Source organism: Ochotona curzoniae, unplaced genomic scaffold, assembly GCF_017591425.1.
Source record: "Ochotona curzoniae isolate NIBS_2020 unplaced genomic scaffold, NIBS_Ocur_1.0 scaffold_4506, whole genome shotgun sequence".
NCBI lineage: Eukaryota > Metazoa > Chordata > Mammalia > Lagomorpha > Ochotonidae > Ochotona > Ochotona curzoniae.
In genome coordinates this window covers 467683-493256 of record NW_024467119.1, presented here as the reverse complement: position 1 = coordinate 493256, position 25574 = coordinate 467683, and the positions used below count along the sequence as shown (strand labels likewise).

The 25574-nt window shown below is 55.9% G+C and overlaps 1 protein-coding gene across 1 annotated transcript in view; it reads right to left on the bottom strand.

The window, feature by feature from the left end:
- Positions 1–23150, bottom strand: part of MYOM2 (myomesin 2) — a 35551-nt gene extending 12401 nt beyond the window's left edge. Inside the window, exons 1-21 of the mRNA XM_040966946.1 lie at positions 23044–23150; positions 22346–22381; positions 22157–22273; positions 20179–20317; positions 19915–20072; positions 19499–19591; positions 15954–16042; positions 15798–15848; positions 12731–12895; positions 11798–11959; positions 10965–11106; positions 10419–10618; positions 10202–10255; positions 6869–6996; positions 5733–5916; positions 4686–4860; positions 4330–4451; positions 3749–3936; positions 2527–2653; positions 1106–1284; positions 366–480 (exon numbers count right to left, since the gene is read on the bottom strand). Of these exons, the coding sequence (XP_040822880.1) occupies positions 366–480; positions 1106–1284; positions 2527–2653; positions 3749–3936; positions 4330–4451; positions 4686–4860; positions 5733–5916; positions 6869–6996; positions 10202–10255; positions 10419–10618; positions 10965–11106; positions 11798–11959; positions 12731–12895; positions 15798–15848; positions 15954–16042; positions 19499–19591; positions 19915–20072; positions 20179–20317; positions 22157–22273; positions 22346–22381; positions 23044–23150 (2731 nt within the window). The remainder of the gene's footprint in view (positions 1–365; positions 481–1105; positions 1285–2526; positions 2654–3748; positions 3937–4329; positions 4452–4685; positions 4861–5732; positions 5917–6868; positions 6997–10201; positions 10256–10418; positions 10619–10964; positions 11107–11797; positions 11960–12730; positions 12896–15797; positions 15849–15953; positions 16043–19498; positions 19592–19914; positions 20073–20178; positions 20318–22156; positions 22274–22345; positions 22382–23043) is intronic.
- Positions 23151–25574: the final 2424 nt, after the last annotated feature.

Genomic DNA, 25574 nt, shown 5'->3' with positions numbered 1-25574 from the left:
TACCATTAGAGCAAAGAGCCAGGGACAGAAGAAGAGAACTAAGGTGCAGGAAGGAAGCAGCAGATGTGGCAGGTGCAACAGGTGGTGGCCCAGGTCCACACCTGGCTGCTGTCCAGCCAGGGGCACTGCCCCTCCTAGGAGGCCAAATGGGGCTCACTGACTGCACCCCAAGTCACTGACAGCTCTGTCCACCTGTGTCTTCTCCCTGCTCCCAGCAACAGCACAACCATTCCCAGTGCTGACTGGCCCAAAGCTGCCTGCCTTATTCCATGTGCCAGCCCGAGCACTTCCCAGACCTTGCACAGTGCCCTACACAGCCACCCAGATGCACACATGTGCACCCCTTCGCTGCAGGGTATCCTCACCTGGCCTGGCCTCCACCAGCACGGGTTCAGACACGTCCGAGGGTTTCCCCACCCCATTGGCATTCACTGCCCGCACGCGGAACACATAAGTTCTGCCCTGGTGCAGATCACAGACCTGGAAGCAACAGAGGAAACCAGGTGACTCCAGACGCCTTTGCTGTCCTCCATGTTGCTCAGTGTTGCCTTTCTGCTTGTTCCCAGCTACTTGAAAGGCATAAGGACAGACACAGCAGAGAGGGAGAAAGGAGACTGAGACAGAGGAAGGGAGGGAGAGAGGCACGGAGGGAGGCACGGAGTCAGATGGAGGGGAAGGGAGGGGAACAGAGAGAGGCAGGGAGAGAGAGACGGAGGGAGGGAGTGGCTACACAAGGGCAACACTGAGATTGTCAGGCACAGGAAAATCACATTGGATACTGAAGCTGTGTACACAACTGTCCTTGTATGTATTCTAGGTATTTGTATGTCCTTGACTCAGGTCTGTACACATGTGTCCATGTATGTTTATGTGTGTTTGAGCTTCTGTTTGTGGATTGTCATGGGTATGGCTCTGTCTCCATGCTTGTACACCCATGTGTAGGCAAGTGTGTGATTGTATACACATTCATGGCACAGCGACAGGGGTGTGAACACCGACCACGTGGTTAGCCCCTCTGTGGGGTAGCCTCCACTCAGGCCGTGAGCCCATTCACAGAGTGGAAGTCACCTTTGCACAGGAGTAAGACGGTGGAGGAAGGTGTCACCTTTAAGTAGCGGTTGGGAGTTGCTGCCTCGTTCACAGTGCTCCATTCACCGGAATCCTCTTCCTTGAAGTCCACGAAATACCCGGAAACGGGGCTGCTGCCTGAGTAGACTGGGGCTTTCCACAGCAGAACCAGCGATGTGTCCCTGACCTCGCAGAACGTCAGGTCATAGGAAGGGCCTGCAATAGGAGTGTGCACCTGACGCGGGACTGCAGCCCTGCCCTAGTTGACCAAGACCCACCCCCAGCCCTTCCCCTACCCCGCCTCAGCCACACCCCCAGTCACACCCTGACTCCAGGTCCCACCACCAGCTCCACCCTAGCCACACCCCTGACTCCAGGCCCTGCCCCCAGCTCCACCCCTACCCAGCCTGGCCACACCCCTGACTCCAGGCCCTGCCCCCAGCTCCACCCCTAGCCAGCCTGGACACACCCCTGGTCACACCCCTGCCCCAGCTCCACCCCTACCCAGCCTGGCCACAGCCCTGGTCACACCCCTGCCCCAGCTCCACCCCTACCCAGCCTGGCCACACCCCTGACTCCAAGCCCTGCCCCCAGATCCACCCCTACCCAGCCTGGACACACCCCTGGTCACACCCCTGCCCCAGCTCCACCCCTACCCAGCCTGGCCACAGCCCTGGTCACACCCCTGCCCCAGCTCCACCCCTACCCAGCCTGGCCACACCCCTGACTCCAAGCCCTGCCCCCAGATCCACCCCTACCCAGCCTGGACACACCCCTGGTCACACCCCTGCCCCAGCTCCACCCCTACCCAGCCTGGACACAGCCCTGGTCACACCCCTGCCCCAGCTCCACCCCTACCCAGCCTGGCCACAGCCCTGGTCACACCCCTGGCCCCAGGCCTGCCAAGGCCACACCCTAGTCATACCCCTGGTCACACCCTGACTCCTCAGACCCCACCCATGCCCAGCCCCACAGGAGGTTCACATAGCCCCACCCTGGCCGCACCCAGGCCTAGTCCCTGCCACAGCCTAAGGCCAAGGACACCGGTACTTGTTCTACCAGCCCAGAGTTATTCTTATCAGAAAGCAGGCATGCAAGAAACAAGGCGTAGGTCCCCACACAGGCTGGTGACAGGGGCTGATCAGGAGCCCTCGCCTCCTGCCTCCGGCTCCTGCTTTGACATCCCCTCTGCTACCCATGGTAAGCTTGGAGGATGCTGGAGCATCCCCCAGAGCCACCAAAACAGAGTCACACTGCACCCCATGCATGGAGCTTGTGGGCTGGCTCTGGGGACCACCAGGGCTCATTCCATGCCAGCTATGATGGGCAGACACTGGTCTCCAGCCGGCTAGAGGGGAGTGGAGACAGGTGGCCAATTCAGGAGGGGAGGGAGCAGATGACCTGTCCAGGAGAAGAAGGAAGGGGAGGGGACAGATAGGCTGTCCAGGAGTATCTCACCGGGTTCTGGTGCCGTCCAGGCCTCGCACATGAAGTGCTCGCTGGGGTCTGATGGCTGCCCGATGCCCGCCAGGTTGGTGGCCGCAATCTTGAACTCGTAGAGTGAGCCTTCTGTCAAGCCTTCCACCTGGTAGTGGGGGGTTGGCTTAGTGCAGAGTACCGGGTGAGGGAAGGGTGGCTATGGGGTGCTGTCATAGCAAACATTTGCAGGGAAGTTTGTGGCCATATCTGATGGAACAACCCACAGGGGCCACATGAGGACACCCTCCGATAGAAGAACTAGGAAGACCCCACAAGACGAGGTCCACAGAGTGAGACAGAGAGGGCAGGAGATGGGACACTGGGACCTGGAACTGCCATTGTGTCCCCAGGAAGTCCCTGCCCCAGGCCACACTACAGGCCACATCACAGGAGTCCTTGGACCCACCAGGAGGGGGAAGAGGGCTAGGGTAGTGGCTCAGTGGGCTCCTTGTGTCAGCCTGGCCCAGCCCTGGCTGTTACGACAATCTAGGGAATGAACTAGTATAACACATACACATCTCCCTCTGCTAACTTTAATTTTCAAACAAATGAATCTTTCAAACAATCAGGGGCCACAGGTAGAAGCCGGACACATCAGGGTCAGTGATGTCACAATAAACCTGCGGGTGTTGACAACACAGACCATTGTGTGCACCCTGTAAATGTGTGTGCATGGCTCAGTGTGCATATTATAATCACAAGTGTGTGTCATGCGTGTACATGCTACGAACATGCACATAACACATGTGTATGTAGTATAAATGTGAGTGGCATTTAGAAGTGTGTTTACTATTATAAACATTCTAGTTCATGACATGAGTGTGCATAGAAACATCCCTAGACTCTGATGGGCATTCTCAGAGCTCCCTGACACCCCTCATTCACAGGGCCAGTGGCTGGAGGCCACAACTCCAGAGCTTCAGAGACCAGCAATCCAACGGGACAAGTTCAAAGAGCCAGCAACACAATCAGGAGCCAGGGCTTCCCAGCCCCGAATCTAGGCCTTCCCCTTCTGAACACACTGCCCACTGTGGACACAGGCTGCAGACTTGCTGGGGAGATGGGAGTGGAGGTCGAGGACCATATCACTCCTGCCCCAGGGCACCTAAGGCCAAGGAACCAGGAAACACACACACAGAAGCTCACCACCACACAGAGGCCACCTGGGCCATGCAAGTGGAGGAAGGAGAAAGGAGCCCACCGTTAAGATGCGTTCCTGGATCGGCGAAGCGTTCACTTCATGCCAGTTCTCATGGTGGACCTCGCGCTTGTCCACATAGTAGCCCAGGATGGGCGTGCCACCGCTGAACTTAGGCACCTTCCAGCCAAGAGTCATGGAGTGGCCGTCACAGTTCAGGAGTGTTACCCCATATGGGCGAGAGGGTACGGCTGTGGGGATACAGTGTGGAAGTCACCCTGTGGAGGACCCCTGGGGCCCACCACCACCTCCACCAACCCACCAACCATGCAGCTTCATCCTGCATCACCCTTTTTGGGAAGCAAGCTGCAGACGGGTGTCTTACACACAAATACACCTGCCAGTATGTGAACGACATCCAACCAAGCACTGTTTCTGTCTGGCCTGCCTTTCCCCATAACAGCACCCTGTCAAGGAGGGGCTGGCTCCTTCTGAGGTCACCCAATGCCTTCCCCACTGCATTGGTCTCTGGGTGATGGAGCCCCTTGTACACCTGACCTCATCCCTCCCGCCCCTCCTCAGCCAGTGAGACCCCGACACTGCCAACCCTGCCATCCATGCGGGTGTTGCCAAGCACTACGTACTGAGGGCAGCCTGCACCTTGATGACTTCAGACTCCTGGGAGTTCTCACTGGTGCCCACAGCATTCACAGCCTTTACCCGGAAGATGTACTGTTCCCCCGTGGTCAGGCCATGTACCACAAACCTGTAGACAGAGGCAGGACAGTGACCCGGCCACCCAGCTCCTCCCTCCCTCGGCCCTAGTAGAAGCTCCCCTCCACACCTCCCCGAGACTGCAATGAGGCCTCCTCTCTGATCACAACAGGCACTTCAGGCCTGACATACTGAGGCAGTGGGTGGTGTCCTAATGGCACAGGGTACCCACCCCCAGAAGCCTAGGGGTCCTGTAGGCTGGGGGCTGCAATGCGTAGGTTGGCACCTGTTATATCCGATGGGCTTGTGGTTGCACGGCTCCCACACACTGGTCCCTGCCACACAGCAGTCCACGTAGTAGCCCAGCAGGTCCTCCTCGTGTTTCGGCCTGTCCCATTGCACCACCACCGAAGTCTTGGTGTTGCGAGAAGCCAGCACACGGCCAGGAGCAGATGGGACCACTGTGCCAAGGGGACAGTGTCAGGTCAGGCTAGGGGCAACAGAGTTGCAACCTCTGGGAAAGCTCCCAAACAGTGGGGAAGGGCCCCCCCAACCCTGAGGAAGAAAGACAACTTGGGTTCCAAGCTGCCCTGCCCCACCAGCATCATGGCTAAAGGACCCACAAGTGGATTACCTGGGCAGTAACTGCTTTGAGAAAGAATGGCTGATTTTTAAAAAACAAATGTGGCTTTTATTTTTGTTTTGTTTTGTTTTGTTTTTTTCTGATTCACAAGAATCTGTGCTGGGGACTCAGAGCTGACTCGTGATTGGACAGTGATGTCTGCATGCCTCGTTCCGGGCCTGGGGACATCCACAGATGTAGCGCCACCCCTATGCCCCTGAGCCGCCCTGAGCTCCTGTGTCCATCAACGCACCATCTGCCTGCCTGCAGAAAAGGCTATCATCTGCCAAGGGACCTGGGGTTAGCAGAGGGGGACCCAAAACTAGTTCCATCCATGGCCAGTCTCAGGTTCCCAATGGCCTCTATACCCGGCTCCACCACTTACCACGGGGCAGACAAGGAGGACACAGATGGCCCAGGTTCTCAGGGCCCTTGACCCTGGCCTGTCCTGTTGGCACCTCACCAGTGTGGAGTTGCAGGACGCCCTGGCCCAGGCCTCAAGGGGTGGCCACTGAGATTCCTACAACGCCTGCTTGAACTCTCTGCATTGGGACCTCCAGCCCCAGCAAGGTGCCTCACACTCTTTGTAAAGTACCCACTGACAAGAGATGCTCTGAACCCACCAGTTGGCTGGTTGTATGTCAAGAAGACAAATTCTGGAACAGACATGAGCCTCACACCATGTGGCGTGCCTCAACCATGGGGACTCACCAGTCGTGTCCTGTGCTTGGATAGGTGGCGTGATTTCTGAGGGATCGCTGAGGCCATGCTTGTTGGCCGCCAGGACCCGGAACACATAAGGCTTCCCCTCAGCCAGATCGAAGACGGCATAACGAGGCGACCGCACGGCTGTCTGAGCGTTGACACGCTGCCAGCTGCCACTCCCAACCACAGACTGGAGGGTAAGGGGGGACCAGGTGAGGGCAGGGAGATCTCAAAGCATGCAGAGGAGACCGGACCCACCACAGCCAACAAGACCACACCAGCCACTCCGGGGCACACAATGGAGTGAGGGTGGCCTGAAGGTGGCCACCATCAAGGCATTGTCCACTACAAATGTCCACTGCAGAAAGCTCAGCCAGTCCTTGGATGGAAAAGCAGAATGTCATGTGACTGATGAGCAGCATGTCCACAGAATTCTACCACCACTGCAAGCCAAATGTACCAGGTTAGGCCCCCAGAGTGACCCCGCAACAGCTGCCCAAATATCCTATCCAGGACAGAGAAGCCCCAGGTGGGAAGGTCCAGCCTGTGTCCTGCAGCTGCTCATGTGTGTGTGTGCAGGATTATAATATACAATGTGATGTGTGTATGTGTCTGTGTGCAGGGTTATAATATACAATTTGCATGTGTGTGTGTGCAGGGTTATAGCATACAGTGTATTCTCTGTTGTGTCTTCAGGCTTATACTATAAAATGTATTTGTGTCTGTGTGCACCTGTGTGTGTGTGTTGTCCAACTTTTCCTGTGTCTGAATAGAAACACTTGCTCACAGGCCTCAGGGTGTGTGACCAGCTGCTCCTCCTCCTCCTCAGGATGGCTCCAGCTTGGGACACCACCTTCTACCCCATGGAGCCCTGAGCAGCCACTAAGCCAGATCCAGGAGGGGCCCTGACAGCCCCCAGGCTCAGCTCCTTCCCCAGAAGCAGAGGACTCAAAAGCAGGACTGTGAGCACCCACCCACCCACTGCACGGTCCCAGAGCCAAGCTGATTTGCCCCTCATGCTGTTCCTTCATGTGGTTCTCATTCCAGAAGTTCCTGGACTGGCTCAGCCTTAACCTTTAGCTCATCCTGAGTGGGCCCAGGGCACCCCCACCGGGAGGGAGGAATAGTGCAGGGGACGGTACCTTCTCAATGAAGTACATCAGTGGCTCCTTGCCACGGGGCACTGGAGGCTCCCAGCTGAGCACCACGTAAGTCCTGCTGACCTCAGCAGCATGCACATCAGTGGGAGGCCCTGGGACCTGAACCTCACCTGCGGGAGCAACACACCAGAAGTATGAAGGGCCCAGTGTCGGCAATGCCTGCATCGCCCGTACCCCAAGCGGAGCGGAGGGACTAGGTTTACAAAAAAGACAACACATAGTGAGTCATTCTTGTAAAGAGAATGCCATTTATTTGAAGTTGACCTGCTCCTTTTATAGTCTGCCTAGTTCCTCCCAGTATTTTCCCAATGTTCAAGCAACTCCTAAGTTCCCCTGGGAGCATCTTAAAAAATGGGAAACAGGGAAGAGGGAATTTGTGGTCAAGCCAGGGGCTAAATGTATCAGGCCAAGATTGCCCATCCTGTTACCTGTAGAGAAACAAGCTAAGCTGTGGAGTTAACCCTTGGGAGACTGGGCCCTGCAGCCCAGCCCCTGCCCTACTGTGTGGAGGCAAACCTGGGACTACATTTTCTGAGGGGCCTCCAACAGAGCCAAGCCAGGTCCTCCAGGACAGGGAGTGCAGCCCACAGAGCACAGGGGAGGCTGTCTTCCCATCTGCCAAGACTCCCGGCTGCTCCCCTCCAAACACCTGCTGCTCCCCTCCCAGGAGACCAGAGTCACAGCCACAGGCATCAGCCTGGGCCTCCTGCTTGCTGCGGTGCAGTCATGGCCAACTGTGAAACAAGAGCAGCGCGTGGCTCCAACTTGCGCCTTTGTTTTATTGGGACAGGGGAGGGGTACTGTGGGCCCAGAGGAATTTACAAGGGACTCCCACAGCTGGGCACGCTGTTCCAAGCCCCAGGGCTGTGATACCCAATGTTAGGAGCTTCCAAAGAGCTTAGCACAGGATTACACAGCTTGAGCCATCCCTAGGCACCCTCTCTACCCCTCACTGGATCTGGTTTCTTCCACAGGACTCATCCACTGGAGAGGAGACTGGCCAAGCCTCCCTCCATGATAGCCCACACCACAGGTACATGACACAGGTGTGACATGGACTTGGTCCCAAGTCATGCTGGCACGACATTGGTGCACCAGGCATCTCCAGGACAAATGCAGACAGGGACTGTGATCAGTAGGCACAGCCCAGGAACCCAGAGCCTGGGCCCACACAGCTGAGAACCAAGGGAAGGTTGCATTTGCCAGCTCTGGGTTCCTGCTTGTCCATGCTCTAAACCAGCCTAGGGAGGGGATGGAGATGGCCCTGTCCACCAGCACTGCTGGACATGCATGTGCTACGCAGGCCAGAGTGAGGCGAAAGCACTCTCTCTCCCAGCATAACTGGGGCCATTTTCATTCATTGACACGTCCTTGCTTTAATCATTGAAGAGGCTTCCTATGCAGCAGACTACAGACTCTAGAGAGTGGGGCAGTTACGGAGACACACAGCTCAGCCCTACCATGTTGGCAGGGGGTTTAGCCACGGCTGCCCAGGCTATCTTGGGGTGACCTGGGCAGCACTCCTTGGGCTTCTCCCTTTGTGGAGAACACTATGGCTCACAGGGTGCCACTCATGGGGAACCTATCAAGTGCTGGGGTCCGTGCAGTAGGTATGGATGACACGAAGGTGTGAAGAGAACAGCTCCCTGCTTGGCAGGGCCTGGGGAGCTTCCAGCTGTTTGGCAGGGCCCGGCGATTTCTCTCTGACCACCTTGACGCAGTCTCACCCCCTGTTTGCACGGACACTCAAGTATCCCACTAAGAATTCTGTAATCTATTGAGGCATTGTTTGCCCCTGTGAGATGGCTTTGGCAACTACTGTGAGCTTAAGAGTTAATATTATTGATGTCTTGGTGAGTGGGCCTTTAACTGCGCACAGGAGTACAATTAAACCCATGCCATTTCTGGACACCTTATTGTGTGCCTACCCATTGCCCTGAAATCGGGCCCAGACATATAGCATGCCTTCTGGGAAATGGCTTAACAAGAATCTTACAAACTAATGGAAGTGATGGGAGTAAGAGCTGAAACTGCTATGGCAAAAATATAGTTGCTGTGACCTTAAAGGTTAACCTGTCCTTGCAACTCTTTAGAGCATAGAAAATGTAGCTGCTTTAGCTACTTTCACAATCTTTTAACTAGAGGAAATATAGGATGATTCTATTAACATCACAGAGATATACTTTTGATTATTGTTTGATTGCTTATGAGGCGGTAGAGCCTGCAGTCGTAGGGGGATTTAATGTTTGAAACTTTTTGTCTTAGACCCTTATATTTTTTCTCTTTTGATGTATTTCTCCCATTATGTGATAGATAAAGTTGTGAAAATAAAATGTAGTAAGAATGTTTTACTAATTAGTAGGTAACCATCTGTGCCTTGGCCTTGGAGTTCTGGCTGTCACCTAGTGGTCACATCTGAAGAATGAATAATGGCTTGCTTTAAAGAAACTGATTATAGTAACTTACAGAATTATCTTTAAGAGCACCTGGTTGACCATGAAGTAAAAATTAATTGAACATCTGTGCATGCTGTCTTAGTTCTAAAGTAAAAGATAAAAAATCAAACGTTTGTGCAGAAGTTTGTGATGTGTCTAAGAAAATAAAAAGAACAGCTTCTTCTTGAGCATGAGGATGCTGAATGCTGAAAGCTGAAAGCAAGCAAGCAAGAAGCAAGCAGGCAGAAAAAACGCAACAAGTGTCTGTGTCTTTCTTTATCGCCGACTCCACACACCCTTCTCGAGCTCCGAACTCAGCTGGAGCTGGACTCCGGCAATCAAGAGCATGGACAGCCCAAGTCCTTGGGTTCCTGCACCCATGTGGGAAACCCAGAAGAAGCTCCTGGCTTTGGACCAGCTCAGCTCTCTGGGCACTGCGTCTGCTTGGGGAACCAGCAGATGGAGGATCTCATACTGTCTGTCTCTCCTCCTCTCTCTAATTCTGACTTTCAAATAAAAGTAAACAAATCTTCAAAAAGTATTTGCAGGAAGCAGGGTTCAGCACCTGTGAGGATGGACAGTGCCTAGCCCCCAGCTTTCCTTTGCAGGCCTCGCTGTGATTTGGTATAGGAGACCAGAGACCATAAGCAGGGACCAGTCAGGACAGCTGCGCGCCACCCCCGGAGGCTCCTGAGCCCAACAGCCTCCTCCCTGCACCTGCACAGTCCTGCACTCCACCCCACCCACCTCCCTCATCTGCCTGGATCCTTCTTATTTTAAACTTCGGTGACCTCAGGTCGCCTGCTTGACCTACAAACCTATGAGGACACTCACAGCGCATCCATCTCACAGACACACTGCCCGCAGTGAAGACCCTTACCTTCCAGGTCATCCTGGTAGATCACAATCTCCTTCTCGCCCTCCAGATGAATGGCTGCAGAGAGAAAGGGCAGGCTGAGTGTGGCATACAGACTCCTCATGGGATCGTGGCCACTCCAGCTGGACCTAAGCCAAGCTGAGCTCCCCCAGGCTCATGCAGTCAGCAGTAGAAGAGGATGACCCATCACTCACAACAGGGCCCGTCGCACACAGCCCACCTTGTAACCTCCTGAGGTCCACAGGGTCCAGAGCGGCCACCGCGTCCGAGACCCGGGAGGGCCGGCTGATGCCAGCGCTGTTGACGGCCCGTACACGGAAGATGTAGGACCTGCCCTCGCAGAGCCCTGTCACAGGGTACTTGCAGATCTTCACGGGGGCATCGTTGCACTGAATCCAGTTGTTGGTTCCCACTTCACATCTGCAAGGTCACAGAACAGCAAATGCTAGACAAGTAACCCAAGGGGCCAAACAAACGCCAGGACACCCATGTAGTTACAACCTGTGCTGCCAAGGACGGGACCTGCACAGGCCCACCCATTAAGATCCTGTCCCTGCGGAGAGCTAACACTTGGCAGGTAGCTGCTACATTGTATTGTTCAGCATAATAAGGAAGAGTCTTCACATGCTCAGGGCAGTGTTTTTCTGAGTGTTTCAACCTGCAGCAGCCACATCAGCAGGCAAAGAGCAGAGGACACAAAGGTTCCTCCGTGTTCATGGTCTCCTTGGGACACATCAGCTACATGAGCCCTGCAGGCACCCCTCACCGGTCCACAAAGTAGCCAATGACGGGGCTCTCGGTGGTGGTGTTGGGCGGCTTCCAGGTTACGATGACATAGTCCCGGTTGGCATCGTGGCATCGCAAGTCCATGGGGGCGCCAGGAGCCCCAGTAACCAGCGGATCAGCATCTGGGGCAGCAAGAGAGAAAGCACACTTGCAATGTGGGGTCCCAGCTGACGGAAAACCCACAGTGGAACTAGTTCTCGCACATGCCATGAGCATTCTGCATTATAACCATGATATGAGCATGTGTGCACACATGTCTGCATGTATGTGAAGTTGGGATACATGTATGTTGGTGCTTACACATGCCTCATGCCCAGCACTGGCTTCTGTTCTGCTTCTCCCCATACAAATGCCCACAGGCCCCTCCTCCTGAAGCTCTGCTGGGCATTGAGCCCACCACCAAGCAGAGAGCTGGCATCATCAGGACCGGCATGTGGCAGCACCCTGATGAGGCTGGCAGACGGGGTCGCTGTCACCACCTTATGTCCAGCAGGAACTGGACATTGATGGAGAACGGGCAGTCACAGGGACCCCTGGCTGGCTTTCCCCAACACCAGAGCCCCTCTGACATGCCCCATTGCCTTGGGGAACCCTGTAAGTTGGATGGTAGAGTCTGACAGTCACTGATTAGGGTGACACACGTGTGCCTTGTGGGCTGGCATCACTCCCATCCTACCCCCAGGGCTGGAGTGCAGCCTGGGGTGCCAACACCTAACAGGTGTCACCGACACAACATAGAAGTCTCGAGGAGATAGCCTCCTCCCACCTTCCCTGATCCTGACACTTCACTTGATCCCTGCAGCTGTCACACACCTCTGACGAACAGGAAGGCGCTGTGGTCGCTGACGCCGCCGCGGGACACGACCCTCAAGGTGTACAGCCCCTCATCATCCTTGTGCAGATGGCTGAAGGACAGCGAAGCCTGGCCCTCACCGAAGAACATCTTGGTCCACCGGGTCTCAGTGAGCAGCACGTCTGAAAGAGCAGGCAAGCCCGAGAGAACCTGGCATGTTGGGCAGCAGGCAGGGCTGGGACCAGGGCTGGGGGAGAAGCTGCCAGGGAGCCCTGTGCCCGAGAGAACCTGGCATGTTGGGCAGCAGGCAAGGCTGGGACCAGGGCTAGGGGAGAAGCTGCCAGGGAGCCCTGTGCCCGAGAGAACCTGGCATGTTGGGCAGCAGGCAGGGCTGGGACCAGGGCTGGGGGAGAAGCTGCCAGGGAGCCCTGTGCCTATCACACACACATACACATGAACCTGGCAGTGAGCAGCGCCCGGCATGGACCCACACACAAGCACTCATGCACATGGTGACCACAAAGATCCCTGGCAGCTGCCAGCTTTGTTCCAAGAGGCACCATGGGACAGCCCCAGCCCCTTACCCTTGCCACCCACATGGCCACTGTGGCTGTCAGGGACAGCTCTCCTGAAAGACTCACTGCCACAGGAAGGTCTTGACCCCTCTGTGATACAGGGACAGCCCTGGTCTGGCCCATGAGCCATCAGCATCAGTAAAGGTACAAGTGACAGATACCCCACTCTGCTCAGAACCCAAGGAGAGGAAAATCCCAAGGGACTCATCTACACTGAGGTCTCTCCTTGTCATCTCCCAGGACTCTCCTGAGTGGAGTTCAAGGTTGGTGCCACTAAATATTTACAGCTCACAGAATGACCAAGACCACACAAATTGGTTAGATGCCATGCCTGCCCAGAGGGCCACACATGCGGGAGCCACGTCCCTGGGCACTCACCATCCCGGTACCACTCGACCCGTGGCTGCACCCTCTTCAGTTCTGGGGTCACCAACAACGTGCACTTGAGTGTGACAGTCTCGCCTTCTGTCCTAAAGGTGACCCCAAACTTCTCCAAGAACTGGACATCAAAGTGCATGTAGGGGGTCACAGCAGCCAGGGGCACTGCACAGAGAGAGCGGACACTATCAGAGCCAGGTCCAGGCCTCCCGAATCCCACCCCTGGGCCCCAGAGCCCAGCACACTCCCAATTGCCTGGGCAGCCACCTCTGGTCCTCACAGTCCACACAGCAAGATGGGGTCGATTACAGCATCAGCCCCACACGTGCCCATGGGCCATAGCTGCCCTTGGGCTGACCAGGAGGTGGGCCCTGGTGAGGGGCTAGGAGGCTTCACATCTCTGCAGTGCTGTTGGGCCTGCGTGTCCACGCTCACTAGAGCCAAGCACATAGCTGAGGGTGGCATTGTGGGCACTGCCCCGACTGCTCCATGGGTGAGATGAGCGTTGCCAACCCCCATGTCCTTACTGGAAGGCCTGGGAGCCTGAGCCCCCGTCCTCTCAGCCATACCCAGCAACTTCTCTCCGGTGGTCTGGGGCTACCTGTGTGCCCACTCCATGCCCCCACACACATGCAGACACACTCACAGACACCACACACGAGCATGCCCACACACAGATACCACATGCAGACACATCCATGTACTCACACACACACACCACACAAAGACACAGGTGCAGACATATACACATACTAACACACTAACACATACATCTCACCTCATGTACACACCCACACACATTCCTGACATGTCACACACACACATTCCTGACATGTCACACACCTCGCATGTCACACTCACATACATTCCTGACATATCACACACACACATACATTCCTGACATGTCACACGCCTCACATGTCACACACACATACATTCCTGACATGTCACACACCTCACATGTCACACACACATACATTCCTGACATATCACACACCTCGCATGTCACACACACACACATTCCTGACATGTCACACACCTCACATGTCACACACACACACATTCCTGACATATCACACACCTCGCATGTCACACTCACATACATTCCTGACATATCACACACACATACATTCCTGACATGTCACACACACTCACACACATTCCTGACATGTCACACGCCTCACATGTCACACACACATACATTCCTGACATATCACACACCTCGCATGTCACACACACACACATTCCTGACATGTCACACACCTCACATGTCACACACACATACATTCCTGACATATCACACACCTCGCATGTCACACACACACACATTCCTGACATGTCACACACCTCGCATGTCACACACACACATTCCTGACATATCACACACCTCGCATGTCACACACACACATTCCTGACATGTCACACACACACACACATTCCTGACATGTCACACACCTCACATGTCACACACACACATTCCTGACATGTCACACACACACACACACATTCCTGACATGTCACACACACACATACATTCCTGACATGTCACACACACACTCACACACATTCCTGACATGTCACACACCTCGCATGTCACACACACACATTCCTGACATATCACACACCTCGCATGTCACACACACACATTCCTGACATGTCACACACACACACACACACATTCCTGACATGTCACACACCTCACATGTCACACACACACACATTCCTGACATGTCACACACACACATTCCTGACATGTCACACACACACACACACACACACACACACATTCCTGACATGTCACACACCTCACATGTCACACATATACACACATTCCTGGCATATCACACACCTCTCATGTCACATACACACACATTCCTGACATATCACATACACACATAGTAAGCCCGCCTCCTGTCCTGCAGTGACCCTGCCCTTTCCACCACAAGCCTATCTCTTGCTGGCCTGGAGCCCTCACCAAGTGCCGGGTGTGGCCCACACGATGGAATTCACACAGGGAAACCAAATGAAGCAGGCCCAGCGTGTCCCTCCTGCACCAGGGTCACTTTCCCATCAGCAGCTCATCATCGCGCATCCTGCTGTGGGGCATCTCGGCCTCAGCTCCCAGCGGCTTGGAGCTCCGGGGACACAGCCACTAGGCTGTCGGTCTGTCAGGCCCCAGTTGGCCTCCCCCACCACTGGTGGGCTGCGTGGGAGGCCAGGCCGGTGGTAGGGAGCCACAGCTCTCCTCGCCCCTGCAGGACCTGACTGGACAGACCTGGGGCCTCTTGGAAATGCAAGCAGGACACAGAGTGCAGATGGGGGACTGTGGGTCTTCAGGGAGACTCGGGGCTTCTCCCTGTGTGCGAGGGCACCACTGCACACACAGTGGGGAGGGGGTCTGTCCTGGAGACGCCCCCTAAAGCCTCACTGAGGCCCCATCCATGATCACAGAAACTTGGGCAGCGGGGAAGAGGCGTGCCCTGAAGCGCCACTGCAGCCGCTTCTGCAGCCACTCGGAATGTGGATTCACTTCACTTTCCTAAAGTGTCTCCAAGCCATGACCTCACTCAGGCCCTAAAAATAGCCCCCAGCCAGAGACATGCAGGAACAGCTGGTCCACACCCTCACGCTGACCAGGGGAGGCTGGGGAGAGATTGGAGAAATTCAGTCTTTGACAAAGGTTTGACTTTTAGAAAAACAATTATTTAAATCTTGTACTGACTTGGGGCCTACGATGCTACACAGTACATTAAGCCTCCACCTGTGGTGCCAGCATCCCAAGTGTGTGCTGGTTCAAGCTCTGACCGCTCCACTTCCCATCCAGCTCCTTGCTTGTGCGCTGGGAAGGCAGCAGAGGATGGTCCAAAGCTTTGGGCCCCTACACCCATGTGGGAGACCCAGAAGAAGCTCCTGACTCCTGGCTTCCAGTTGGTTCAACTCTGACTGTTGTGGTCTTTAGGGAAGGAGCCAGAGGATGGAAGGAAGATCTGTGTGTGCCTGTAACTCCAACTTTTCAATACATAAAGTGTTAACTCTGTCAAGAAAAACAAGAACAGTATCTACTCACAGCCGATTGGGAGTCCCACGGAAAAGAACGGCTCCTCGTCCCCTCGGTACCCTGCAAGAGAGGAGGCGAATATGGCCAAGGGAAGTGGGTGCCAAGGCTCCCTACACAGACTCCCCTTGCCAGGCTGCCCCCACAGATCCCCGGGAGCGCACTCACTCCGCACCACCACGGCTGCATTGGTCGACACCTGCCCGTGGACATTGGTGGCCACCGCCGAGTACGTGGCCGTGTCCTCAAAGCTGGCCCTGGGGAGAGAAAGTGCAGCGAGTGTGTGGGCTGCTCTGCAGATGGGGGTGACCTGAACTTGGACAAAGGCATTCCTTGAAAGCAAACCTGACTCCCTGGCCAGCATGTCAGTGAGTGACTTGTTTCAGAACAATGCCAGCTCCGTGCCACGCTGCTGGGCTGGGCTGGGCTGGGCTCTCAGGACAACCCTCTGAGGAGTTCCCTGGGTGGAGGCTCACTCCTGTTCCACCTCAACAGATTCCTAGGACACATGCATCGACCAGACCCCAGGAAGCCCGGTGGGTCGGATGCCCACCAACAGCAGTGATGTGCCTGAAATGGTCCACTTGCTGAGGGTCCCACATGGTGTCTCCATCGCAGGGACGGCCAAGAGGCACCTCCTTGAAGCCCATCTGGAGCCAGAGCTCAGGCGTGGCACCAGGAAGGGGCTCTGAGGTCAGGCAGAGAACGCTTACCGTCCTGAACAAGAAACACACTCATCGGCCTCCCTCCCTGCCCCAGCAAGCAGCCCTGGGCTGCAAGCAGACTGTGCAGAAGCCCAAGGGAGCATGAGCCCCCGCCACAGGAAACACAGACTGAGGCACAATGAGAAATCAGTGCTGTCCCGCCCCACCATACCAAGGCATCAACTGGGAGGGCATCCTGGAAAGGCCAGAGGGTACAGCTCTTCTATCTGACCACATCCACATCATGGGAGTCAGGCTAATGATCTAAGCTGTGCACCGTCTGTCTGGAAAACCCAGGCTCCTCCTCATGGCCTCCTCCCTGAGTCTCTTCCCTAAGCCCCTTCCCTCAGCCTCCTCCCTCAGCCTCTCAGCCTTCTCCCTCAGCCTCTCAGCCTTCTCCCTCAGCCACTTCCCACAACCTCCTCCCTCAGCCACTTCCCTCAGCCTCCTCCCTCAGCCTCCTCCCTCAGCCACTTCCCACAACCTCCTCCCTCAGCCTCCTCCTTCAGCCTCCCTCAGGCTCCTCCCTCAGCCTCCTCCCTCAGCCTCCCTCAGCCTCCCTCAGCCTCTCAGCCTTCTCCCTCAGCCACTTCCCACAACCTCCTCCCTCAGCCACTTCCCACAACCTCCTCCCTCAGCCTCCCTCAGCCTCCCTCAGCCTCCCTCAGCCTTTTCCCACAACCTCCTCCCTCAGCCTCTTCCCTCAGCCACCTCCCACAGCTTCCCACAGCCTCTTTCCTCAGCCTCTTCTCTCAGCTTCTTCTCCACAGCCTCCTCTCGCTCTCTCCACAAAGGCCCACATAGTCCAACAAAGCAATGCAGGTGTCTCATGGCAAAGGCATGTGGCTGGGATCCACTCTGCTGTGCCTTCATGGGATATGTGGTGAGGAGGTCCAAGACCCGGAGAACGAACAAGGCTCCGACAGGACAGTGGGGAGTCTGTGGTACAGCCTCAGACAGCCCCACCCCCTCAGGACTGCAGCCTGTTTTCTGGCCAGCCAAGTTACTGCCCTTGGATTGACAGCCTCCTAGCACATTAGCACCAATTAGCAGGGTCAGGCAGCAGTTAGCACCTCATAGGCAGGGCAGGAGCAGCCCGAGAAGGGGCTGTGGCAGGGGCTCTGACCACCCGCAGTGAGCATGTGTGCACACGTGTGCCTGTGTGGATGTGTGCACTCACAGCTCTGTGTGTGTGCCCACGTGCCTGTATGGATGTGTGCACTCACAGCTCTGTGTGTGTGCACACATGTTTGTGTGCATGTGTGTCCACGGCTCTGTGCGTGTGTGCGTATGTGTGCCTGTGTGGATGTGTGTGCCCATTGCTCTGTGTATGTGCACACATGCTTGTGTGCCTGTGTGTCCATAGATCTGTGTGTGCTAACATGTGCCTGTGTGCATGTGTGTCCATGGCTCTGTGTATGTACGTATGTGTGTCTGTTTGCATGTGTGTCCACGGCTCTGTGTGTGTATGTGTGCCTGTGTGAATGTGTGTCCACGGCTCTGTGTATGTGCATATGTGCCTGTTTGCATGTGTGTCCATGGCTCTGTGTGTGTACATATGTGTGCCTGTGTGCATGTGTGTCCACGGCTCTGTGTGTGTGCGTATGTGTGCCTGTGTGCATGTGTGTCCATGGCTCTGTGTGTGTGTATGTGTGCCTGTGTGAATGTGTGTCCATGGCTCTGTGTGTGCGTATGTGTGCCTGTGTGCATGTGTGTCCATGGCTCTGTGTGTTTACATATGTGTGCCTGTGTGCATGTGTGTGCTTAAGGGGTGTGTGGGTGCCCACGTGTGTCTGTGTGGATATGTGTACCCATGGGTCTGTGTGTTTGTGTGTCAGGAGACATCTTCTGCTGCACATTTGTCAACCAAGCTGAGCCAGTCCTGTGCACAGGATAGCACGGGGCAGCTGACCCCATGGCTTCCAGTGACTCAACCCACGTGGAGCGTGGGTGTTTCTGTGCACAGCTTTGCTGTCAGGGAGGGGCCCACGCCACCTCCTTGTCTCACACATCCCAGGCATTTGCACATTCTGGGGGGCCAGGAGGGAGTTCAGGACCTGGGAGCCAAGAGCCCTCAGATCCTTTCTGACCCCAGAGAGAGAAAGCATGCTTGCTGGTCAATGGGCAACAAAGGCCCAGCTCAGGAGCAGCCGGCAGCAACTCAAGCCGGCGTGTGGGCCCCCATGGCCACTACTCACCCCAGGGAGACCACTCCCAGAGCAAGACGTGTAGTGTATGTGTGTGGGCATGTGCATGGTTTATGTGTGGTGTATGGACTTGTGTGTCTGATGTGTGTAGCTCGTGTGGAGTGTGCACATTCATGGTAGAGTGGTATACTGCTTACAGCGTGCTGTGCTGTGGTACGTGATTGTGTGATAGTGTGCATTGCCCTGTGTGTGTGGCACGTGTTGCATGGTTGCATTGTGTGTGTGTGTGTGGCATGAGGAAGAATGGGACATTTGGTACACACTGCAGTGCTGGCTCTGCCTGTGGCCACATACGGCCTCATTTCCTCCCCTCACCTCTGCATCTGTGTCAAGGTGGCCCAACCTGGGAGCAGACTTGTCCCTTTGCTAGGAAGGAGCTGGCAACTTCTGCCTGCGGTTCTGGCCCTGTCCTTCTCCAGTCCTTTCTCCTCTACTCTGTACATGCAGGCACAGACCAAAGGCTCCCACGCCGCTGCGAGCAGCCCACCAGCTGCAGACACACGTGCACACACACAGACTCATGTGCACTCACAACTGTGGCCCCTGCTTCTCAGCATCGAATCCCCGATGCCCTGCTTGCATCACAGGTCACATGATGCAGGACCCAAACACTCAGTCCCTGCCCCCCACCCGCACCTCACCTGTTGATCTCCAGTGTGTACACGCCCACACTACTTCCACCCCCCACCCGCCCCCTGCCCACCCCAACCCACCCCATGCCCTTTCCCCACCCAACCTTCACGTGTTCATCTCCAAGCCTGCCCTGTGCTCAACCACCACCCACCCCCTGCCCACATCTCACCTGTTGATCTCAAGCGTGTGCACACCGTACTTGCTGTCAATCCTGTACTTGCCTGGCTCCCCAGCCTGACAGATCAGGCTGCCATCCTTGTACCTGGGAACAGTGAGGCCTGACGTCAGCAGAGAAATGGCTCCTTTTGTTCCCCCTCACTCCTGTCTATCCTCATCCCTGTCCACACTCACCCCATCACCCTCACACCTGCCCACCCTCATCCCTGCCCACCCTCACCTCTGCCCACCTTCATCTCTACTCACCCTCACCTCTGCCCACCTCACCCCTACTCATCCTTACCTCTTCCTACCATCACCCCTGCCTACCCTCATCTCTACTCACCCTAACCTCTGCCTACCCCCACCCCTGCCCACCCTCACTTCTGCCTGCCTTCACCTCTGTTCACTTGCCCCACGCCAACGCACCACTGCACCACAGGTGTGGGGAAGCCCTGCACGGTGAAGCAGAGCTTGACGGACATCTTCTCCCAGACAGTGTGGGACCTCAGCCGCACCAGGATCTCAGGTGCCCGGCTCAGTCGCTCCTCAAACACGTGCCTCTCCCAGGCCATTGTGTCTGCCACCTGCAGGAGGCCAGGCCACCACAGGGGCGAGGAGTGAGGGCAGAACATGGCCCATTGCTGCTGCATGCCACCAGGTCCCAGGCCATTGTGCCAGAGGCCAACCTACCATCTGCTGGAGGGCATATTTATCCAGCTTGTCGCGTGCCTGCGACCGTGCCAGATGGACGTCCTCCTCCAGCTGGGCCAGTTCACTGAGGAAACGCTGCCGCTTAGCCTCGCCATATGAGGCCACCAGGGAGCGGTACCTGCAGGAGGCAGAAAGTGGCATCCACACAGGAGCTGGTGAGCAGGAAGCTCACCTGCGGGCGGTGACGACCATCCCTCCCTCTCTTCTGTTTTTTTCTTTACAAATTTATTTTCATTGGGAAGAAAAATTTACAGAGAGAAGGAAATACAGAGACAAAAATCTTCCATCTGCTGGTTCACTCCCCAAATGGTCACAATAGCCAGAATTGAGCCCATTTGAAGCCAGGAGTCAGGAGCTTCTTCCAGGTCACCCATGTAGGTACAGAGTCCCAAGGCTTTTTCCCAGGCCACAAGCAGTGAGCTGGATTGGAAGTGGAGCAGCCAGGACTTGAACCAGTGTTCATATGGGATGCCAGCACTTACAGATGGAGGATTAGTCTATTGAGCCATCACACCACCACCACCCCAAGCATATTTCCTTAAACGTGTTGAGATCATGCATGATACAGTTGCAAGGGAGAGCCACAAGTAACTCAGAAATCAGATGGAGATCTGCAAGGGGTCACAGAGTGGGGCGCAGCTCTCAAGCTGTGCCCACACATGACAGACAGGGAGTGGGTACCACATAAGACACGGTCCATGCATGACAGACAGGTGGCAGTGTCATGTGAGACATGGCCCACGTGTGATGGACAAGCAGGGGTGTCATGTGAGATATTGCCCATGAATGACAGGCAGTGGTGTCACAGCCCATGCATGACAGAAAGGCAGTGGGCACCATGGGCCCCAGACCCGAACACTAGGATGGTGTGTGGACAACAGGAAGGAGTCATGCTTTCAAGCATCCTATGCCCCCTCTGCATAAGCCTGAGGATACCAGTGTCCAAACCTCAGGGTTTGTGACAGGAGGACGCAGTTGTCTGCAGGGTCACCTACGGGCCACTCAGTCAGGTGAATGCCAAGGCCCAAGGCCAGGCTATTAGGTCAGGGACCTTAAGTTGGCTGCCTGCTGAAGATGCTGCAAGTCACACTGCTCCACTTCCCATCCAGCTCCCCGCTGATGCACCTGGAAGGATGGCCCAAGGCCTGGGCCTCTGGACCCATGTGGGAGACCTGGATTCAGCCTGTCCCAGGCCTGGATCATGCAGGCATTTGCAGAATAAACCAGCAGATGGAATTGCTTTGTGTGTTTCTCCATGTTGTTATGCCTTCCAAATAAATGAATAAAAATAGTTTTGAAAGGGTTCACCTCTGTTACACAATTTTCCTTTAATGTTACTTTATCATAACACAGCTTTCTCAAATCCCATCCTGCCATCCAGACATGAGCTCGCGGCTGTCAGGAGGCATAGAAACATAGTGCAGAGTGGACAGAGGTCAACGCCCGGCAGAAATGCGGCTCTGTGGACATTCAGGCGCCATCTGTTCCTAAGAGGCAACAGTGTCGGCCCCAGTGGCTGCCCGTCATCTGGAAACAATGCCAGGCTGGCACCATCCTGAATACCCCTCGTTCCGTGGCTCCATGGGAAAGTGAGGAGGAGCAGCCCAGACTTCCTGACAGTGGTTTCCACAGAGATGACCAAACAGCAGCCCACACCCCCACCACCACCCCACAGCAGGCACGAGCTTCTAAGCCACCACAGCGATGCCAGTGGGGTGGGCATTGCTAGTATGTCTTCAGGCTCAGGCCTCTGAGCACACTGGAGGGCATGCAGGGCAGAGTGAGGCGACCAGCCCCTGCCCTGGGAGATGGTTAAACACCAGGGCAACTTACTCCAGGCCCTTGGCTCCCAGGACTGGAAGAGCCAGTGATGGAGTGAACCTCCCGGAGGCATGCGGCTCCCGGTGCCCCAGCCTCTCATCCCCACCCCATGGCAGCCCCAGGGCCTGGCTGGTACCTGCTCTTACTCTCCTGCTCCTCCTCCTCGGCGCTCACCCGCTTGGCACACAACCGGCAGGTGGTGCCCCCTGAGGAAGCCTGGCTGGATACGTTCTGTGAAGATGCCGCATGAGCTCTGGACGCAGCTGCTGAAGTTGTGCTGCGCGCTGAGGTCACGCCGTGGGCAGACGTTGCCGTGCGGGTGGACGTCGCCGTGCGGGTGGACATCTGGGTGGCCGCTTGCCTTGACGAACATCATACACAATCAGCGCTGACCCTGACAACCTTCAGCCCTGCTCCCCACACAGTTACACAGGGAGCACACACACACGTGCAAACACAACTGCACCTGTGACAAAATCAGCATGTCACACGCGGGTGCACATCTGTGCAGAGAAACACACCCACAGCCACACATGTGTGGATGAACATGCTGCAGCTGGCACACACGTGTCCCCAGCCACACTGCCCTCCTTCTGTGAGCACTTTGTCCCTGGGTGCTTCTCCCTCAGCCCCAGCCACACCTCCGCTGGCCCAGTTGGATTCAAGGCGTGGTCATCTACATCTGAATATACTTGAACTCCCTAAGGCCACGGACAGGAGGCGGGTTGGCTGCTGGTGTTTGTCATGCGTGTGGCAGCTAAGCAAAGCACTACAAGTGTTTCTAAACAGAGGGTGCTGTTGACAGGAGGCGCTGCAGCCAGGACAGCCATCCCATGCTCCCCTGCTGCCTCCCCCAACCTTCTAACCAGTCTGTTGAGCCCACAGGTGCCCAGAGCATGGGCTGGGACCACAGTGGCCACACAGCCCAGTCAGCCCCCATGCAGGGACTTGCCATGCAGGGACGTGGGTGCCAGGCCCTGGACCTCGAGGGCAGAGCCCAAGGGCAGCGTGGACCCCACTTACTTCCTGGCCATGTACTCATCCATGAGGTACTTGGTCTGAATGTTGCGATAGGACTGGTCAAAGTGCCTGTGTCTCTTCTGGTAGAAGGGCAGCGTGACGAGCGACATCCTGCGTTCTCCTGCATCAGGCCACAACAGTGCTGAGCTCCCAGCTGCCCAGCACACAGGGGATCTCCCCAGACCTGCCCTGAGGGCAGAAGCAGATGGCAGCCACGGAGCCCCCGGGCATCCAGGGGAATGGGGTGGGGATTGGGGTGTGACGGGTCAGCAAGTATTTATAGAATACTTAAGGGTGTCACAGTCATGCCATGCTGAGAGCCGTGTGAGTGGGAGAGATAAAAATAATTAAAGCACCGATTAGAGGCATAAACAAATGCTTGGGATTGTATCCCAAGAGAGGTGTGAGGAGAGCCAGGGCACAAGGGGCCACATGGGTCCCCGAAGTGAGAGGGGGTACCAGGCACAGGATGGTACAAAGGCTCATAAGGAGTCGTGGTGGTGGGTAGGATGGGGTCGGGCCCAGCACACAGACGAGCCCGTCTCCATAAGGAAGGTGGGCACAGGGAAGTACAGGGTCTTAGGGGGGCTTACAGGGGCTGCCCTGGAGAGATGATGGCTACATGCCAGCCTCTGACCATGAGTTGCTTCACCATGGACCCATATCCCAGGTGTCCCCCAGATCCAGAGCCCGACCCTAAGAGATGTTTTGGGGGACCCAGCCTGGCCTCTATGGGGAGGTGAGCAGGTCTGGGCGAAGTTCTTCCTTCACAGGAAATCGCTGAGATGCACTGGTCTCTGGGAACCTGCAGCCCAGAAGTGCCAGATTGTCTACTGCCTACGGCCACCTGCACTGACCGCCTCCCAGACCTTGTGGAGAGTGCTCCCAGCACCATTTCTCTTTCACACAGACTCCAGCCCTGGCCTCTCAGCTCCCAGCTCCCCTTTTGTGTTTATATTAAAGTACCCTGCATTGAGAAGGTGTGTGTTGGGCAGCACCCAGGAGGCCACAGAACCCACTTGCATGGTGGGCAGGGGGAGGGCTAAGACAGAGGGGTCACACACTCCTCACCCAGTTCAGATCATAGATGGGCTCAGAGAGCAAACCACGTAATTCCCCAAATGCACTCTTCATGGGATTTCTCAGACCCCAGAGTTACAGGGCTGGGAAGCTTTCTTAAGGACCATGTGCCTGTTCCATGTGGAAAGCAAAGCATGCTAGAGACCCAAGAGGACAGAATGCATGCACAGGGCTGGCCCGGGGGGGCATGGTGACTCAGCACACTAACTCTCTGCCTGTGGCACTGGCATCCTATATGGGAACAGGCTCAAGTTCTTGCTGTTCCACTTCCAACCCAGCTCCCTGTGTATGGCCTGGGAAACAGTGGAGGACGGCCCAAAGCCTTAGGACCCTGCATTCAAGTGGGAGACCCGGAAGACGCTTCTGGTTCCTGGCTTCAGCTCAGCTCAGTCCAGCCATTGTGACCATTTGGGGAGTGAACCAGCGGATGGAAGATTCTCTCTCTCTCTCTCTCTCTCTCTCTCTCTCTCTCTCTGTGTGTGTGTGTGTGTGTGTGTGTCTTCCCCCTGTAGATCTGCCTTTTAAATAAAATAAATCTTTTTTTACAGATTGCCACAACCATGGGTCTCCAGGCTTCCAGTCCAGGTTTTGCTGTCCTTTGTCACACTGCCTTCACACTCACTCTCAATGGGTCACCAGCCCTGGTTGTGCACAGGGACCCAATGTGTTCCCCAGATGGGTGCCATACTGGGTGGTAGGCACACATGCATGACCACAAACCCAGAGCAGAACTGGCACCTCTTCTGCCACCCCAATGGAGTGACCGAAGGACACAGGGTCAATCGCACGGCCTCCCATAAACGCCCTTGCCTGGCACTGGGCTCGGAGCAGACACGACCTAGGAGCTGGTAGCTGTCCCTGTCACATGCTGCCAGTTCAAACTCCGCAGATAGGAAAAACTGTCTGCAAATATCCCCGTCTCTTCAACGCCTGGTGGGGCTTCAGCAGCATTTCCCAGGAAGTGCCCCAAAGGGAGACTGTCACATCGCTCAGTGTGCCAGCTCCAGTTTCCACCTGTGAGTGACCGGGGGGACCCTGCCCCAGCATGGGCTGACTCGGCTGGCCCATCATGTGCTGCCTCCCAGGTAGTCCTGGCCTGCACAGCATCACACTATACTGTAGGCCTTCATGCGTGTTTGCGTTTCTCAGAGGACAGGGTAGGTGACCTTTATGGTGGACACACTTGTGTAGGAGCTGAGCCACACGTGATGGGCTCCGGCCTCAGGCCAGGGAGGTCAGAGCTCTGTGATCTCCACCCAGTGACTGGCTGTCCTGCCAACACCATGGGCCCATCTGTGTGGTCTGCCTGTCATGGACTCATCCTGTGTGTCCGAGAGTGTGATCAGCACAGACTGTAGCAGGTGCACCTCTCACATGGAGACACACCCTACCTCTGCCCCAAGACTCCTACCTGTGCTACATGTGACAGAGGCTCTGCCGCACTTATTCCCACA